The 18,928-nt window shown below is 38.4% G+C and overlaps 3 protein-coding genes across 6 annotated transcripts; 2 read left to right on the top strand and 1 right to left on the bottom strand.

Moving 5' to 3' along the window:
• Positions 1–68: 68 nt before the first annotated feature.
• Positions 69–3,825, top strand: LOC105354208. The gene is made up of 2 exons (XM_011475982.2): positions 69–1,013; positions 1,806–3,825. Exons 1-2 carry the CDS (start codon positions 869–871, stop codon positions 2,786–2,788), a joined length of 1,128 nt encoding a protein of 375 aa, XP_011474284.1. The 5' UTR covers positions 69–868; the 3' UTR covers positions 2,789–3,825.
• Positions 3,826–3,969: 144 nt separating this feature from the next.
• On the bottom strand, positions 3,970–11,128 carry LOC105354291 (myosin-1B). 4 transcript variants are annotated; one of them, XM_020703933.2, is made up of 22 exons: positions 10,973–11,128; positions 10,820–10,884; positions 10,453–10,723; positions 10,307–10,371; positions 10,084–10,222; positions 9,878–9,994; positions 9,655–9,780; positions 9,053–9,157; positions 8,403–8,635; positions 8,071–8,332; positions 7,339–7,444; positions 7,209–7,251; positions 7,079–7,139; positions 6,896–6,969; positions 6,730–6,814; positions 6,536–6,623; positions 6,373–6,458; positions 6,182–6,280; positions 5,733–5,852; positions 5,525–5,644; positions 4,705–4,759; positions 3,970–4,417 (listed from the first exon to the last, which is right to left on the bottom strand). In XM_020703933.2, exons 1-22 carry the CDS (start codon positions 11,111–11,113, stop codon positions 4,344–4,346), a joined length of 2,535 nt encoding a protein of 844 aa, XP_020559592.1. In that variant the 5' UTR covers positions 11,114–11,128; the 3' UTR covers positions 3,970–4,343. The 4 variants fall into 4 exon arrangements, with proteins under 4 accessions (XP_020559592.1, XP_020559593.1, XP_020559594.1 ...); XM_020703934.2 differs by having other exon boundaries at positions 10,307–10,368; XM_020703935.2 differs by having other exon boundaries at positions 10,453–10,708.
• A 1,405-nt stretch (positions 11,129–12,533) lies between these two features.
• LOC101169936 (enhancer of mRNA-decapping protein 3) lies at positions 12,534–18,617 on the top strand. Its single transcript, XM_004069559.4, has 7 exons — positions 12,534–12,668; positions 12,907–13,073; positions 13,576–13,805; positions 13,880–14,218; positions 14,297–14,450; positions 16,417–16,634; positions 16,708–18,617. The coding sequence occupies exons 2-7, from the start codon at positions 12,910–12,912 to the stop codon at positions 17,040–17,042; spliced, it is 1,440 nt and encodes a 479-aa protein (XP_004069607.1). The 5' UTR covers positions 12,534–12,668; positions 12,907–12,909; the 3' UTR covers positions 17,043–18,617.
• Positions 18,618–18,928: the final 311 nt, after the last annotated feature.

Below are 18,928 nucleotides of genomic sequence, written 5' to 3'. Positions count from 1 at the left end.
ACAGCGATTTGAATAAAATACTCAAAAATGAAGTTTTAAGCTTAATTTTCTTAATGCATGTCTTCCATCATGAGAAAAAGGCAATGAGAATATGTTAAAGACACAATTTTCATCAGTCTTTTAAGCAACTTAATAAACACTCATCAGTTATTTGTTGTTTGTTTTATCAGTGCATTATCACATTAGCTAGTTTAGCATAACAAAATCAACAGATTATGCAATAGCAGAGGGAGTATGGAAAGTCTAGGTTAGGCATTAATGCCTTCACCCTGCTGCTCTCTGCATGCATTGCTAATGGAGGTGAGCGCTCAAAGGGTGAGGGGGGTGATGAGGGTGGGGGATGGGCTGCAGGATTCACTGCAACAGTAGTTATTCTAAAATGACAACACTGGATTATTGTCTGGTCCTCAGCATAACAGCGATGCTGCGGGGGAATTATGGGCCGGATATTTCTGCCCACAGTCCCCACCCACCAGGAGGGAGAGGTGATATTGGTCAAGCCATCCTCCAATTGAGGCCAGTCGTGTCTTCTGATCAAGGCTGAAAGGGTTGTGGGGAATTCAAACCAGAGGATTTCTAACACTGAACAACAAAAGGGATCTGCAGCTTTTAGGACGTTTTTGATTCTCCAACTTCGTTAGATCATCTGTTAAAACTAAAAAATGATGGAGTATATATATATTTGAATGACAAACGACTCTTAAATATATCGAAAATATGTAGAAATATTTGTGCCTGTCAAATAAAAAAGTGTTTCTTGAAGGCAGACAAAGATAGATATCTGCAGAATGCTTTCTCTTTAGAAGACTTCTACCTTTAATGTGTCTCAAAACTAGACTTTGAGGAGCTCTCATCTTCTCTTGGTGCCATGCCTTACCAGGATGAGGAGTGTCCTGACCAGCCCGTGTGGCAGTCTGTGCTTTTGTTCTGCTGCAAAGGTATGATCGAAGGCATCATGTTCATCCTGTTCTTCTGGCTCCTGGTGCAGGTCCTCTTCACTAAACAGCTAGAAGGTACGGTCTTAAAGGTTAGATTTATGTACTGAGCTCAGAGGTTTCAGCTCTCTAAAGAATCCTGCTTGTAAAGATGAAAGAAACAAAGAATTAGTTTAGTTTAAACATTTGTTTTCAGTTTAGGAGGGCAGATTTTGGCAGATGCTAAATCTTCATTAATGTTTCCACATTTGATGACGCTTGTTGACTTTATAATTGTAATTATGTGAATTAAATACCTAAAGCTGTTGATCACCTGTAAATCGTTTGGGTTGCATTCCATTTGGTAATTTGTTTTGTCCCCGTTCAATTAAAAGTAATACCTACATTTTGTTTTGGGTTCAATTCCAGGCTTAAACATTGAATTTATTATTATGATTATTGTTATTTTGTGTGGAATGACTTCTATTTTGTTCTTGTTCATACAGTAACATCAGTGACAACGGATACATTTAATTGTTCTTGTTGTGGTTGAAGTAAAATAGTCAAAGAATACATGTTATCATCCTCATGACATCATTGAATCAGTTTAGTCTTGTCTTTATCCATTAATTTGGAACATTTTAAGATTCAGTTACCCACATAATCTTCAATTGAACAACACTTTTTTGCAAAACACATCATTTGTTGCTGTGAGCACATCCTGCACTTTTACAGAGAGTAAAGTTTTCTATTTCATATTTTATTCTTATAATGTCTTTATGGTTAAATCCGGCTGTTTCAATTTTGTTGCAGAATTTCAAACTTAAAATGTCTCATTGAAACAATCAGAACTAACTTTCTCCTGACAGTGATGTCTTCTTGTGCCTGCAGTTCATCTCCAGATTCTTCTTCTGGTTGGATTGATAGTTTTCTGTCTGTCTTTGGTTCTTGGATGTGTTGTCTGCTGGAGGAAAAGTCAGTTTTTCTCCGGGAAAAAGCAAACTCCTGCCACAGCATCGGCTCCTGTTGATCTTCCTGAGAGCTCCCATCCCGCGGTTCCTGCCTCCCAGCCTCTGTGTCAGGAGCTACGCAGAGACACCCTGGATTACCCCTCAACGTTTAGCAGCCCTGCCCGTTCTCAGGGGGAAATCAGTTCTTTTCCATTTGGCAACCAAGCTAAAGTAGCCACTGAAGAACATGAACGAGCTGCACCTTACTTCTCCCTGCGCCGCCTCAGCTCACCTCTGCTGCCCGGGCCTGCTTATAAGCCCATGCACCCTGGCCGTGCTTCCCTGCCCTCACTGCCCAAACTGGGACTGCTGACCAAAAACGCCCCGCAGAGACGTTGCACTGTTTCTGGGGACTGCAGATCTCACACTGAGCGCAGCAGACTCACAAGCCCCAGGGCTATATCTTCTTCAATTGCTGAAAACCCCATTGCCCTGACTCCACTGAGCTACGGCTCTCATACAAACCTCTCATCAGCAAATCCATGCCTTCATTTCACTCTGGCCTTCAATCCACAGCAGCAAATCTTGACAGTCACTATCTTAAACTTAACTGAAACATCTCACAGACTGGAGAATGTGAGCGTTCTGGGTAGTCTGCTTCCTCTGCATCCATCTCCCACTCAAATGTCTAGTCACAGCAGCCTCAGCCGTGATGCCAGCAGGTTGGAGCTCCTTCTAAAAGTGAGGTCCATGAAGGAGCTCCAGAGGTGTGAGCTGAGATTAGCTCTGTACACACGGGGGGTGCAGAGCCCGAGGGACACCCCTCTGGGTGAAGTGGGGCTTGAATGTGGAAACATAGACTGGATCTCAGAGCACCCGCTTCAGTTCATGAAAGCGCTCAAAACGAAACCAGGGGAATTATGAAAAAGTATCTGTTGAGGCTGTCTCACTTTTCAGCTCCCACTCTACAGAAACATGTCTGTGAAGTTTACATTCAGCGTGGAGGGAGGATCTATCATTGCACACTCAGTTCAGTCATTTTATTGGTACATTTAGGATACTTATTCTCCATTATTTAGACCGAAATTGAAGTGCAAAATGTTGAATCTGCACAAAATCAAGCAAATACCCATGTAGGTACTGCCAGCTTGATTGTTCAGGAAGCTCAGGGGCAAACATCTGTTTCTGTAAAGCTATTGAGCCCCCCCCTCCCATTTAAGCCTAACTGCAGAGCCCAAGGTCAGGAACAGAAACCTGAGCTCTGTCTATAACTGGACCCGACCCTGCTGGAGTTCCAGTTGGCTGTGTGCTATCATTGGAACTTTTCTTATAATATGGGCAAAGGATTAAAGTTAAATCACACTCCAAGGTTTTGAGTTTTTTTTTTATACTTTGTGTTGATTAGTGTTTTCTTTTGTGGAATGCTGTATTTCTTGCTGATTGAGATTTTTCTCTCTGACCTTTGATCATCAACTCAACAGCTGTTGCACTAATGTGTGAGGGGCTCAGCACATCTTTTATTGTCGCAGCGTCACGCTGCGCCCCACAGTTAATGTTCCTCAAAGCTGCCAACTTGACAACCCTCTTCCAGCATGTAAAACCACCATAGAGTCACTTGAAATGTAATAAACGTGCAACCTCTCATTAAAACATTAGAAAAGGAACCAACTTTTACCTTTCAGGGGCAGAGGTAAAGTAATTCCCTATGTTTATTTTAAGGGATTAAATGATGTCTTACAAAAGCCCAATGCAGCAGGAGATCATCCCTTTTTTAATGACATTGTAGTTTAATCCTTTACTATTCGCAATCATCTGGAAAACGTTCCAATCTCCACAGAAACTCTCATCCGACAGATCTAATCTTTGTTTGCATTAGATCTGCATTAGATCCGCCTCTGCATTGTTTTTCACTGCAGATGAGCCCAGCGAGTCTGGGGAGACATTCAGCTGTGTGGTTTCTGTTTCACATACCAAGAAGAGAAAAGTGGATTTTCCTTTTTCAAATCAGATTTAGAATATTTATGAGCATGTCTGATGGAGTTATATTTAATTTAAAGCCATAAAAAAAGGTTTCATGCCTTTTAAAAATGAAAGATCTTCGGCTGTTTGAGTAGTTGATGCTTAATGTTTTATTTTCTGGGCAATAATAGGCACAAACATTCAAAGTAAAACTCTAAAATGACACAGATTATAATGAACATGACTTTTGATTCAAGGCAACAAAGACATCAATTATTTCTTACAATCAATTTAACTTGGAATAAAATAAACATCCGCAAAAAAGCATTGTGTACCTGGTGTGATAAGCTACAAACAAAGCATCTGTAAACAGCATAAATGAATGATTTATATTAATGAAACATTTTTAATGAAGCATCTGACCAAAGCCTCACCTCCCCCTCATCTTCATTAGAGCTACAAATATCTATAATCTCAGTCAAGAATGTTCCATCTGGATTAAGGGAAGGTGTGCTCATCCTCAGCAAGCCACATTCATCTTAGTCGTCTCATCCGGTGATGGCGCTTCCTGGTCTGGCTGTCTGGACTTTAAGGCTGAATATACAAAAAAAAATTTTTTTTTAATTTTTAATTTTGGAACAAAATTTAGAAACATAAATGTTACAATATCTGTACTCTGTAATTGCACAATGCAGGAAGCATATAAGGTTTCTCTAGGTATACAGCAGGGTCAGGTACAGTAGTAGTTTTTTTTAATTTATTGGTGTAAACGTGTTGATACGTATATGGAAACATATATTTGTGAGGTAAAGCTATAGTCTATAAATTCTATTGCACACACACTTCTACACTACGTTACACTGACACGAGCAAAGATTCACCTTTTTGGAGACATTTTGCCCTCAAAGTGCTGATTTCTGAAGACCTGACTGAAATCTGCCAGAGAAGAGGAAATCCCTTCAGATCTCTGATTTCTATTCTCTGCTCTCTTCCTGTATTCTGCTTCAGCCACAACATGTTTTTATGTTTTTTAAATAAAATTCTGTTTGGTTTTTTTTTTCTTTAGATATTGACTATCCAACTCAAAAGTTGCTTACATTTGTAAACTCAAGTCAACAGAATAAACATTGAAGAAGGAAAAGGGAAGGTAAGATAAAAACCCGCAAAAGGAATAAAGGTAAGAAAAAAGGTCAAATCCACTTTTATTGTGCCTAGGATTTCTGCATTTTGCTTTTTTGAATTAGACTTTTCAGTCATTAGAGGAAAAGCACAGAAATTGCTTTAATCTATAATTCTGTTTCCTATGTGACATATAGAAAGATTTACAAATGAGATTATAGCTCCATAAAGAGTTTTAGGCACTCATCCAGTCAGACTGATCGAACTAAATGCTGGAATTAGCGTGCCCTGCACATGTGTGGATGGATTTTTAATGAATTAATTATCACAATTTCTTAATGTAATCTGTCTTAATAATAAAATGAACAGCCCGAACTGCAGATGGTTGCACAAAATTGACAAAACCGCTTAAGATGAGCAAATACAGGCGATCATTTCAATTGAAAAACAACTAACAAACAGACGTAGAGGTCACATGCATGACCTGCCTGTTTGAAATGATTATAATAGGAGTTGTTGCTAGTGTAGGGCTTTTTCCTAAACTTTTACACAACATGACATTTCCGAATCCTAAGATTTTACCTCAATGTGAGCGTCCTCTGCCTCTTCCTCCTCCTCCTCCTCTGCTGAGCCAGCGCTCTCCTCATCCTCCTCAAACAATGTTACCAAACCTGAGCCTTGGTGCAAGTAGTGTCGGTCACCCTAAAAGAGCATAATGTCTAAATGCATGCACTCACATCACCATTAACTGTATTTACAGGTCAGAATTTAGCTCTTTTTTCTGTCACACCCTTAAAGCAGAGGAGCTGGCTGTCCAGTCTTGAGATGATGAGGCTCCGACTTGAGAAGCTGCTGTTTCAGAAACCCTCTCTGCTTCTTTTTCTTCTTGCTTCCTAAATAGGCTCTTTAACTGTGTGGGTGAGATGTGGCATGTACATGTTGTCAGAGTTAGTAAAAAAAAGAAAAAACTCAAAAAAGTTTGTAAATGAAGCTGAAAAGTAAAATACATTTATGAAACATCTAGCTGTTTTCACAAATAAAAAATCAGGCTTGAGTAATGACTTCCTCTACCTCAGAGAATTGTTACTGATTTATGCATAAACAATGAGACATATAGTAAAACACAAACAAGTAATATCGGCTTACACTTTCATGGCTGTCAAACCACATTTTGGAGCCAAAACTTAAGGAATTACCAGCCTGACAGTCAGTGCGTTGCAGGAAAACGTTACAGATCACCTGCTCTGTGACCAGCCTCCTTTGCCTCTCCGTCTCTGGATTAACTGAATCGACAGTTTTCTCCTTCCTGCCTTCAACCAATGGTTTGTCATCTTTAACCTACAGACATAGTTTGTATCACCAACCAGATTGTGCATCATATATCCTCATGTGTGATTTTGCAGGCTTTGTCACAGTTACATCTGCTTTACCACACTAAGCTGCTCTCTCATTGCTTGAAGCTTCTGGGCCACCAGCGTTTTCTCCCGTTCCAGCTGCTCAGCCCTCTTCCTGCTTTCTGAAACAAAGAGGACACAGAGAAATGTCAAAAATGTCCTATCTGAAAGTAGTCTGTCTGTGAGGGAAAGCTCAAACCATGCAACTGGAGTCTCAGTGAGTCGCTGGTCAAGTCCTCTGCCTGCAGACCTCCATGGTTTTGACAGTTTTCAGACACTTGAGTGAGCTTTAATGAAGTAGGAAGGAAATACGACGTTTCCGGGATCATTTCACTCCACATGCATAATGAATGATTCTAGAACGAATGCGTGATCTGATCACAGTGGTCATACCTTCAACTCCAGATCAGAAATCTTCATTTCACTTTGCTGTTTTTCCGTCTCTCTCAGCTTTTCTAGACTCTTTAGAGCCTGTTCTCTGACACAAACAAAATCGGAAGTAAAAAAATAATTCTTCTTGATGAAACAAGTCCATTCTCTGATTTCAGAGTGAACTCACTTCTCACTCAGTTCCTTCTCCTTCTCTGTAAGTTGTTTCCTCAGCATTTCCACATCGCTGCTCTGTCTCCACACCTATCCATCATCGCATATTCACATGTCACGTTGACACACATTCTGTTTTATGTATGCTTTTTAGCATTTGTACAATGGTAATCAAGTGCCATTCAGATGGGTTTGTCACCTGGGGAGGCTCGTTTTGGCAGCTCTGTGAGTCGAATAGTATCGAGGATGAGTCTGAAAAGCTGAAAGACGAAGGTGACAATGAAAAAAAGCTCAATTTCAAAATGAGAACTGAATTAAGCCCAACTCACTCTGTCACTTGCTCTTTTTCAAGAGTCTGCTCCAGTTCCACCCCTGAAAATAGAGGCCCACTGCACTCAAACGCCCCCTTGTGTTTAAAAAGTCAGCTCAAACTTTTCCACTAGAAACAGAACTGCTTACCTTTGTTGTTGAGCTGTTGAAGGAGAACCTGGCTTCTGCTCCTTTCTTGCTCCAGCTCCTGCCGGCATGTAGCCAGTTCAGCCCTCAGCCATGCGCAAGAATCCGTCTGTGTTGGAAAATTGTGCAGTTATGCGGTAAAATCCACATTTAGCTCATTCTAACCCAAATTCTCCATTAAACATTAGTTAAACTCGCTTATGAGCAGCTGTTTTATATAACCTTTGTTGGATTAACACAGCTAAAGGCCAACTTACCTATATAACTTGTCAGGTTATGATTATTTCAGTTTGACGCTTATTTTCTTTTTCTTTTTTTAGAAAAATTAACATAAAAAATAAAACACAATGAGGCAATAATTAAAAAATGTTGTAAGTTTCTTTGTTGTTTGGTTATCTGATGATTACTATAAACCTATAAATTATAGTGAATATAAATCTCTCATAACAAGATAAAACTTCGATCACTAGTGGAACACTGATGAGTTTCTGATTCAAACAGCTGAGGGCGGAGTGCTCAGCCGGTACATGCATAAACAAGCAGGATTTGGGATGAAAACTAGCCTATAAGGCACTGTGAGCATAGTGTGAAACTTTGTAGCACTTCTGAAATGAACATTGCTTGTACACATTCCTTCCGGGTATTCCAAAAGTACAAATGGTGTGAAAAAACATCAGGTATGTTTTGAAATCATTGCCTAAAATCAGAAGCAGTTTTAAAGCATTTTTCTCTCACTTCATCCCTGGAATTCCTCTTGAATTCATCTAATTCATCTAGTGTGGATTTCAGCGTTAAAGCCACTTTTTGCCATTTCTCAGTCCAGTGAGAAGCCACAGCTTTCAGCTTCTGAATGCACTGGACTCTCGCTGCATCTTGTTTGCGATACTCCTCCTCCTGCAGAAGGAACCTCCTCTCCTTCTCTTCGACTTGAGCCTCCAAAAGCTGAAGATGATCATGCATTTCCTGCTTTTCCTTTTGCAAAACATCCACAGATTCCCTGTGAAACATAGCTTTAGGTAAAACTCAACAAAGTCATTGTTAAGTTTAAAAACAAAATCACCATTTACCTGTGCCTGCAGCACTGATCCTGTGTCTCTAACAACGCCACATCCCCCTCTTCTTTTCTTTCATTCAGCTGCTCTACTTTTTCTCTGTTCATCTGAGAGTGCTGCTCCTTTAGATCAAAGATCTGTTTAGAATTTACTCTTTTAGTCTCCTCCTCAAGCTCCTGCAGATACTCTTGTGGGACATCTAGATTCTTCTTGAACAGTTGAAGTTCCCCTCTGAGCTTCTGCTTTTCCTGGATCAAAGACACAGTAAGGAATACTTTTATAACAAACTTCAAATAAGAGTATTTTGAAGTGCTGTTGAATTATTGTTTAATCTTATAGGGTTATTTGTGGCCTAGATGACTGACGATCTACATCAACATAAGACAAATGTGTGTCAAGTTAAGCCTCAAAACTCTCTGAGAGCCTTTAGCTCCTCCTTCTTCTGAAAGGTTTCTTTGTCCAGTTTGTTTTGGGATTCTATGCTAAGATGTTCTTAAAGTTTTTGGCTCTGTGTTGTTTCCTCTGGGTTTATATGGACTCTTTGAAGAAGCTTATTTTTCTCCAGTTCAGAAGCAAAATGGGATTCATGAAGCAGAAAAATGTTGCTCTAAATCCCTCAAAGGGTTGTAGATCAGATTAAACCAAACTGGAAAACAACAAGACACCTGGATCAGAGATTCTCTGTCAAGCAGAGCTGCTGTCAGTTTGGCTGTCAGGTCTCTCACATTGTCCTCCAACTTCAATACTTGCGTTGAAAGGACTGCTTTCTCCTGCAGGAAGTAAAAGAAAGGTGGTAGAAATTTATGAGATCTTTATGAGATACTGCAGGTTTGAGACTTTGCCACCAATCAACAGGATATTATAACTGCAGACAATCACTAATTAACAGACCACATGTTTAGTCATAGGAGGGGGAATGCTGTTTTATGTGTTCCAAAGCTGGAGGACTTGTTTTTTAAGATTAAAAAGATAAAAGAAGAACTAAACACTGCCACTGCCTTAAAGAACATGAGACTGACAGAAGATAAAGACAGTTTTGACATTAAACTACAATAATTAACATGTCAATATATTTGATGCATAGACGGCTCATAAGAATAGCTATTTGGTTCAATTTTGAAACTCCATCTTTTCTGCTTCTTCTCCAGCATCCTGATAAATCAAGTTTGACTTATAGCTTACTATGTGAATATATGATTAGTTCATTTATTAAACTGACAGCTTGGGTGGGGGTTAATGGGGCATGCTTCATTAGCTCCACACTTACCAGACTAGCTTGACTGATTTTGTTATTGGCTTCGCTCAGCTGGTCTCGTTCATCAGAGTGATTGTGCACACTTTGGCTGAGCCTCATTTTCATTTCATCTATCTGATTCTGCATGGTCCTCTGTGTCTGTGGGCACAAATGCATGTGAAATGCCAGATTGTGGATTTGAATTGGTACAAAGTTGGGTTAAAAGGGGGTTTTCTTGACATGTTCTCATCTTCACCTCTGCCGCAGTCTGGAGCTGCTGGAGCGTTTTGTTTCCCTCCTCTTCATAAGCTGCCACCTTCGCCTTGGCCTCTCTCAGAGCCTCTCTCATCTCATACAGATTTGATTCTGATTTCTGTTTAGTTTTCAAAATGTAGTGAAGTAAAGAAAAATCCGAATAAGTACATTTTTAAAAAAATTAGTCAATATACTTCTTTATTGTACCTGTTTATCAAAGTTGTCCTGAGTATTTGTTGGTGTTTTATTGAGTAAGTCAGGAGCTGAGAGTCTGACTGCTTGATCTCTGCTTTCCTCGCTCAAAGCCGACCTCATTTGAAACAGATCCTTCTCCAGTCGGAGGACTCTTGCAATTACATTTTACATATTTTTTTCAAATATTTTCTCAAATGTATTTGGTTTTCCTTCATGCATGTTTTGTTGCACTTACTTTTCATAAAGTTCTCCACAGTCTTCAGCTGCATTTTCCCCAGCACTCCTTACACTTGATGGCTGCTGTGTGAAACACAAATACACATTTTTATGATGCCATTTAAGCCTCATCATAAATGGATTCTATGGTTTTAGTCAACTTACTTTCTGCTTGGAATCACAGACGTGTGCTGGAGCTTTGTCAACATCCAGCTGCAGATCTCTGGTGCTGAACCAGTCCAGATGACTGTCGATCTCCTCCTGGGCATCCTGAAGCCACAGCAACACATCCATTTGTGGAAAAACACTTCGACTTCTAGCAGTCCTTAATTCACCCCCTGATGGAGAAGCGGGCCATGCCACATTGTCAACTGGCAGACGGGACAGTGACTGCCACCGGCGCAGACTTGGCTCATTCCATCTAAAGTGATCAGAGCTACAAGATAAATCAGAAATATGTGTTGGCATAGTACAAGTACTAGAATAATGCAAGACTTCTGCCACTTGAAAACAAAATAATTGGTTCTATTACCTTGCACTGGCTTTTGACATTGACTCTGATCCAGTTACAGTTGATGTCCCGCACAATCGTGTGGTCTTTAAAAAAAAACAAAAAAAACCCAACACAATTTTTCAAAATAGTTCGTCTTTAATTTAAAAAACACAATGTTTTTTAAAAGCCTACCTGGGCTTCAAAGTCAGATTTGGTGTCCCACATATCTGGGTCCAGGAGGGAAAAGGGGCTTGAGCGCTTGTATGACGGACGGAACATCATGGACTGCCTCTCTGCTCCGTAGGAGCTGTTCTCCCTTCTGCTTCTCCTCATGAGCCTCTGTCCAAGTTAATAACAACAGAATGTCACACTGAAGTGGCAGGTTGAGGTAAGTAGCTATTCTTGTATCGTGAGTCTTAATAATTCCTCCATTTGCCTGACGATCCGCATGTATTTGCACCTGATAAATCAAAACAGGCAATAATAAAAACCCCAAAAGATCCAATTTTCTTTTTTACATCAAATTTCATTTGAGAAAACTGGAAAATCTTTTCTTTTATGCTCGGTTGTCCTTCATCCGAGACCTGCACAGTTTTTACTGCTCGTATACTGGATCTCCACAGTAACTGCAGTACACAAAACTCATCTGGGAGATATGATCATGACTCCCAAGATAGTCCACACATAATCACACTCAGCTGGCTGAGAGTTTTTGTCAGAAGACATCTGAACATAACTTTCCTTTTTAGTAATAATATTGAGGTAAATGTGCTATTATTGTCGCAAACACAGAAAGGCTAAAACATATTTAACCTTTTTTTTATTTTATTTTTATTTCAGCTTCAAAAATGACCAGAATAGGGATGTTCTTCAAGTAAGTGTGAAATTTAACAGACTACTAACTAAATCTATTGCTGGTTGTTTAGATAATTAATTCAGTCCATTACACAACTATACTCAGGTCCTGTCTCAAATGTCACGCAAATATTTTTTAACTCAATTCAGTCAAATTGCTTGAAGATACCATGCATTTTAGAACAACAATAACATGGAATTTGTTTCTACATTAAGCAAAACACATTTGGTCTGATTTGATGTATTTTTATTTCCAAACACAAAATAAAATAGTTAAGCATACATAACAAACCAATATAAAACCAATATGAAACAGTACAGTGCTCGAAAAAGAAGTGCGTAGAAGAATCTTGTCGGATTTTATGCATACATTTTTAAACCCTAACTCAGATTCAATAAAAAAATAAACAATTATACTATTTTTGTAACTACTTTAAGTTTAAACATGACTTGCACTGTTTAATAAACAAATAAATTCCTTACATTCTAACCTCAGCACTGGTGACAGATATAGCAAACTCTATGTCAAATAAAAAATAACTCTACCTGAAGTCCAAAAATCAAAGTCGTTAGGCTGTGGTTGTAACAAAACAATAAAAAAGTATAAATGTATGTATCCTAAGCAAATATTAGTCTATTTAAGTGTACCACAATTATTCTTAGTTGTACTGAATGTCTATACTAAAAGTTGGACGAATACTTGGTTACTTTTTATGTACTATCTATCTATATATATTGTAAATGTAAAATGTTTCATTTGAGTCTGAAGAAGTATTCCGTTAGTATACTTCCAACACTACAGGTCTATAGTAGACTTTCTGTACTTATTACATTCATGTATTAATACATTTCAAACAATTTTTCGAATGGCCCTTATTTTGAAAATATCCTTAACCGGAAACAGGAAGTTAACTAGCGCACGTTCAAACAGTTACAAAAAAGGAGGGGTAGAAAATTATTTTCTCAGCACTTATTTTTCAACTTTATTGATTTTTGTTTCCAAAAGGCTTTTACAACCCTCATTTCTAAGAAGGTGCGCCATTTTAGTTCCTTTTCTAGCAATATGTGCTTCTGTAAGTTAAAAGCAGATAGAGACTTAGCCTCAGTTCCCCGATGGAACTTGCGTTGGCCTATGCTAACATTACAAGTTACGATAGTTGTATTGTTGTCCAGAAGCAAGGGCGATGTGATTCGTTTACTTTGATCTCCTTTAAACTGTTCTGTTTAAATATAAATACATGCTTGTTTTTTTTTTTTTTGTTTTTTTGCAGATAATGGCTGCAGATTGGTTGGGTTGCTTAGTTTCGATCAATTGTGGGCCAACGCTGGGAATGTACCAAGGAGAAGTGTCCTCTGTCGATCAGTCCAGTCAAACCATCTCCTTAAGGCAGCCTTTCCATAACGGGGTAAAGTGTCCTGTTCCAGAGGTTACTTTCAGGTAAAGCTAACTCAGAGTTTAAGTAGTGTTTTTACTAGGGCTGCACGATATGAGGAAAACTTGCGATATGCGATATTAGAGATTAATATTGCGATAACGATATAATTTGCGGTATATAAAAAAATAGAAAAATGCCAAAAACATCATTCCCATTTCATTGCAACAGTTTAAAATTATACTCCAAATGACCCTCATCGACATAGGTGACAAACATCTAACATAATAGGCCTCCATCTGATTGGTAAACAATGGGAACGCGTCCATCTGATTGGTCAAAGCATAAAGGGATTTATTTGATTCGTTAAAAGCATCAAGCTGCCATAAGATTGTTTTAACACATTTTGGGTTTAAGATTTATTGCGATATTCGCAGTCTTTTGCGATATGCCTATTGCAGAGCTGGATATTGCGATAACGATAAATTTGCAGTATATTGTGCAGGCCTAGTTTTTACATAGCATTTTCCCCATCGTTTTTAAAGCTTAGTCTGCCTTATTTTCTAGTGCCATTGATATAAAGGAACTCAAGATTTTAGAAATAAATAAAAAGGACAATGTGAAGAACACACAAACTACATCTGCAAAGGTGAGCCGTACCCCAGTTGCAGTCCCAAAGGGCGATGCCAGGGGTGCAGAGAAAGTGAACTCCCCTCAACATTACTCCAAGAGTTTTGGGGAGCGTCAGCTGGACGCTCTGGGCCAGCCCAAAGGGTTTCGTCGAAGGCACAATTCCTGTAAGTGTTTTTATTTATTTATACGAAAAACTCCAAAATTCCTGTCAGTCGCGTAAACATGTTGTTCCCTCCAGGGTCATCCAGCAGTCGAGGAGCAAACCAAATGACGCCAAAGAAGAACGGAGTGAAGAACAGTCAGATGAGGCAGAGAGACGACGAGTGTTTTGGAGACGGGGTGGACGATGGCCTGGACACAGATTTTGACTTTGAAGGAAACCTGGCACTTTTTGACAAAGCAGCAGTTTTTTCGGAAATCAACACATCAGAGCAACGAAACGGGGCCAGGTCGCGCGGGACCCCTCAAGACCAGACGCCCTTACGATACCGGCACGACGAAAACATCTTGGAGGCCAAACCTGTCGTGTACAGACAGATTATTGTTCCACAGGCTGGTGGCAAAGAATACTGCACTGGTAAGGGATGAAAGAATGTCACAGAATGAAAGAAATTGTTCTTTACTTGACTTCATTTTTGTTTTTGTTTGTGCACAGACTCTGGACTTGTCGTACCAAGTGTTTCCTACGAACTACACAAGCGTCTGCTGTCCGTTGCGGAGCGTCATGGTCTCACGTTGGAGAGAAGGCTTGAGATGACGGGGGTGTGTGCCAGTCAGATGGCCCTTACATTGTTAGGAGGGCCTAACAGGTACACAAGGCTCCAAGTGACATTTTTTCAGATGATTAAAACAAAGAAATGGGAAAAATATTTTAATAAAATCGTTTGTTTTGGTTAAACATTTGTTTTCTCAAAGGGACGGATCTAAATTTGTGATTTTGTTGATTCTGGAACAATTTTAATACGACAAGAGTATCAACCTCTTAAGACCCAAGCTAGTATTTGAGCTAACCCTCCACATATGCAGTCAGAGAGCCCCATTTAAGCAGAATTAACTACAGTGGTAATTTAACCCAAAATGTGACATCCACGCATGTGGACGCCAGGTCTTAAGAGGTTAAAACCACCGTCTATATATATATATATATATATATATATATATTTATATATATATATATATATATATATATATATATATATATATATATAGACGGTGTATATATGTGAGAATAAAGTTGGAAAAGTATGAAAAAAGTAAAAGATTTGCGAGAAAAAACTCGCAAAATTATGAGCAACAAAGTCTTAGTTTTACAAGAATAAAGAAATAAAGCTGTAATTTTAAACGAATAGTCTTAAAATTATGAGAAATTAAAGTCTTAATTTCACAGTGAAAAAAGTATTATTTTTCAGAAACAAATTTTGGTGGCATAAGCCTCCACCCACATCCATTTACGGTGATGCCATAAGGCTTTAGTTTATGATAGGTATCCATGTGTCATACTGCATTTGGACCTCTGCAACTATACTGCAGATGGTGTGAATGGAGCCCGGTCTGAAATCCACTTGTTGTGGGTCTTGGGAAACCAACTCCTCTGGATTGCTGGTTTATGTATGTAACCAGCGATTTCCCTGCAGCCGGTAAACTCCGACCATTTCTCTATCCACAAAAGACACGATTTCTCCCAAGTCTATGTGACATTTTCTTCTAAAGAGTTTCCTGCAAAGTTTTTTCAAGTCCTACAACAAACAATGGTGACTCACTAAAAGACTCTGTATTTGCTTATTTGTAAAATCAATGCTGAGGTAACTGCTTACAGTGCGCTATATGATGTTTTTCTTGTTTCCATTTCTCCTAGTAAACAGACTTTTGCTTCATAAAAATATGACTTTAATCTCGTAAAGTCTCTACTTATTACTTATGAAAGTATACCGTATTTTCCGGAGCATAAGTCGCACCAGCCCAAAATGCATTATAAAGTAGAAGAAAACACAAAAAAGTCGCAATGGACTATAAGTCGCATTTGACAAAATCTGAGACCAAAAACTAATAAGTTCCACAACCTCATGTGACACAATCATAGCAGACTGTTTATCTCATAATTTCACAGTAATTCTTTCTCATACTTATTTATTTATTCCTTTCATGAAGCATCATTGAAAAACTAATACTCTGTTTTCATCCTGTATTTGTAGAATGTAGTCATTTTTATTGCATTTCTAAATCTATGAAATCATTGGAAAATAGAATATTATGTTTTTAGCCGTCAAGATCTTATTGTAAAAAAAAGTTTGCTGATTCTCTGAGTCACTTAACATACTCTGAACACTTAACATACCTCATACATCAAATTGACCCAGAAACATCATCTCTGTTCCTCACAAATGAACATAACAGGAGGGTTAACAATGTATTTATTTCAATTTATTTCTAATATAAGTCGCTGCGGAGTATAAGTCACACCCCTTGCCAAACTATGAAAAAAAGGGCGACTTATAGTCCGGAAAATACGGTAACTTTATTCTTGTAAAATTTTGACTTTTTTCATATAATCATAGGAGTTTATTCCCATAAAATGTTGACGTTTTTTTCTAATTCTACAACTTTATTCTCAATAATTTTTTAATTTTTTATTTTTATAGTGGCCCTAATACTCCATTGCAATTTTACAATGTTGTTTTTATATTTCTTTTGTATCTTTTCTTAAATTTTCTCTGATTCGGTTTTGTCTTGGAAGCCCCACAATCATATTTGTCGTCAAAACTTCTTGTGTTCCAGATTCACGCCAAAGAATTTACATCAGCGGCCCACGGTGGCGCTGCTGTGCGGTCCTCATGTTCAGGGAGCGCAGGGCATCAGCTGCGGTCGACACCTGGCTAATCATGAAGTGGAGGTCATATTGTTCCTGCCCAACTTTGTGAAGATGGTTGATTCCGTCACCAATGAACTCACACTCTTCAACAAGACGGATGGCAAACAGGTGTCCAGTATCAAAGGTGGGCTTTTAACTTTTTATGTTATCTTTATTTATAATTACCCTTTCTAATGTTTCACTTATTTATTCACTAGACCTTCCAGACACTCCATTGGATCTAATCATAAACTGTCTGGACTGCCACGAGAACACATTCCTGATGGACCAACCTTGGTACCGGGCCGCCGCCAACTGGGCTAACCAGAACAGAGCGCCGGTGCTCAGCTTGGACCCTCCTGTCAGTGGGCAGGGTCATGCAGTCGAGGCCAAGTGGTCCTTATCCCTTTGCCTGCCACTCGCTCTTGGGGAAGGGGCCGGCAGAGTGTATCTATGTGACATCGGTTTTCCTCGGCAGGTTTTCCAAGAAGTGGGAATCAAGTACCAATCTCCCTTCGGCTGCAAGTTTGTCATTCCCTTGCATTCTGCCTAAAATGGGAATATAGACTTTCACTTTCAATAATTTCAGGTTTTTTGTTTGTTTTTGTTTTGGGGGCCTTGCATCTCCTTCCAGTTTGAGTTCAGGCACTCGTTTTCATAGAAATGTTTCAGGGATTTTGGTTCCTTTGTTTTTAAATGAATGAGGTTACATAACTTTCATTTGGCTCTCTGGCTGTTGGCATTTTCCTTTAGGAGACTGGAATGAAAACTGTCAGCAAAACAATAATTGCTAAAAAGAAAAAAATTTCATTGCAGCTGGAAAAACTCCAAAAAGTGCAAATATCCCGATTCAATATGGAGATGTAATTGTCAACATTAATTATGTGATGACAAAAAGTTTCCTCAAATTTGGCAACACAAAAGTGTTCTTATAACCCTATAAAAAAGCAGATGTCCCTTTTAATCTTACTTTTTCGTTATGTCAATATATTCCTCATCATAAATTGGAACTACAAGTATTTTTCCCAAGTGAATGAAACCGAAAACCTTTCAAAACCTGACTAAAAAGTAGTTTTATGTGTTAGAAGCTAAAAATTAATATTGTAGTTTGAGGTTGTTGATAATTACATTTGAAATGTTAAAGGCTTACATTTTAAGATTGAACAGGACAATCTTTGCCTAAGCTGACGAGCTCTAAATTTTGTAGCTACCTTTAAACCATATCACAAATAAGCCGGTCATATCATGCACATTGTGTGGATGAAAACAAACATTTCTGCTGCTATGAGGTTTTCTTTTGGGGTGCGTGCAGCTTGATTTTTCTCTCAGCTTGGCTGCACAAATCTTAATGTAGATGACATTTTTTTGGTATCTTGTATCACAAGCACACTGAATGTTCCTGAGCCAGAAAAAAATCAAACATTATTTCCTAATGTTACGCCATATCTGTGAGTATCTTTTTGCCTGTTTTGAGCCTAAGTTGTCATCTATCTTTGTTGTTAAAGAAGTGAATCTGCAAAAATTATGGATCATATCTGTTGCTTTTTTTATCAGAAAGCTCATTTTCCTTCCTTTTAACCTTTTTTGTCATTATACTAAGAATTGGATTTAATCCACAAACTCCCCTATGTTTAGATTACATTCTTTTCTCATGTTTTTCACACATTGCAGAGCTAAAATATTTAGATTGAATAAAAGCTTTCAAATCCTTTTGAATGCAGCATTTTTAGGGTATTTTGGTTTTGGGTGGCAGCTATTTTGAACAACAGCACTACTAGATTTTGGTATTGATTCTTTGGTGACTGTACATCTTTAATTTAGGTTCTCTTTTAATCTTGGCCTGGTAAACAAGTTCCCTGCTGCAACCTTTCTGCTTTTATTTTAAATATGTGTAATTAAGACTGTGCCACTACAGTAGTGAATGTTTAAAAGACATTTCTGAGCCAATAAGTTGACATCTTGACACAAATAAATTGTGTCCCTATATTCAGAATGTTCAGTTAATATTTAACATAAAACGAAAGCATAAACAGTAAAGGGCAACACAGCTGTTTCTATCATTTGCCTTGTAATGTTTGACAAATGTTTGTATTTTTTATGAAAATGAAAACCACAATGTTTCCTGGTTTTTGGTAGTTTTTTTAAAAATTATAAAATCTTCCAGTTTAGTCTTAATTCTGCTGTTTAAGGGACCGTGGGAATCACAGGTATATTTTTTCCATTTAAAAAGGTTTTTTTTTTTTTAAATTAATGTCTGATTGTTTTTATTGTGCAGTGGAAGGTACTGGCATGCAGAAAAGGTTGGACTTTTCCCAGCATTCCTCTTGCCTGTGTGTTCTGCATATGTTGAGACAAGTCTGCTGCTTCAGAGAATGTGCCTCATCTGACGATTCTTTTTGTGGCCACCAGGGGGCAGTGAAGTGGAATGTTTCACATGTC

The sequence above is a fragment of the Oryzias latipes genome, chromosome 6, assembly GCF_002234675.1.
Source record: "Oryzias latipes chromosome 6, ASM223467v1".
Taxonomy (NCBI): domain Eukaryota; kingdom Metazoa; phylum Chordata; class Actinopteri; order Beloniformes; family Adrianichthyidae; genus Oryzias; species Oryzias latipes.
The sequence above is the reverse complement of the archived record's forward strand: the minus strand, read 5'-3'. Positions and strand labels throughout refer to the sequence as shown.

What these genes read in the sequence shown, in the direction of transcription:
- LOC105354208 (XM_011475982.2), top strand. Translation starts at nt 869, where the DNA reads ATGCCTTACCAGGATGAGGAGTGTCCTGACCAGCCCGTGTGGCAGTCT. An exon ending in CTTCACTAAACAGCTAGAAG is followed by an intron (nt 1,014 to 1,805) that starts GTACGGTCTTAA and finishes TTGTGCCTGCAG; the next exon opens with TTCATCTCCAGATTCTTCTT.
- LOC105354291 (XM_020703933.2), bottom strand. Translation starts at nt 11,113, where the DNA reads ATGAGGAGAAGCAGAAGGGAGAACAGCTCCTACGGAGCAGAGAGGCAG. An exon ending in AAATCAGTCAAGCTAGTCTG is followed by an intron (nt 9,158 to 9,654) that starts GTAAGTGTGGAG and finishes TACTTCCTGCAG; the next exon opens with GAGAAAGCAGTCCTTTCAAC. An exon ending in TGAGAGAGCAGCTTAGTGTG is followed by an intron (nt 6,281 to 6,372) that starts GTAAAGCAGATG and finishes CTATGTCTGTAG; the next exon opens with GTTAAAGATGACAAACCATT.
- LOC101169936 (XM_004069559.4), top strand. Translation starts at nt 12,910, where the DNA reads ATGGCTGCAGATTGGTTGGGTTGCTTAGTTTCGATCAATTGTGGGCCA. An exon ending in GTTCCAGAGGTTACTTTCAG is followed by an intron (nt 13,074 to 13,575) that starts GTAAAGCTAACT and finishes CTTATTTTCTAG; the next exon opens with TGCCATTGATATAAAGGAAC. An exon ending in ACAGGTGTCCAGTATCAAAG is followed by an intron (nt 16,635 to 16,707) that starts GTGGGCTTTTAA and finishes TTTATTCACTAG; the next exon opens with ACCTTCCAGACACTCCATTG.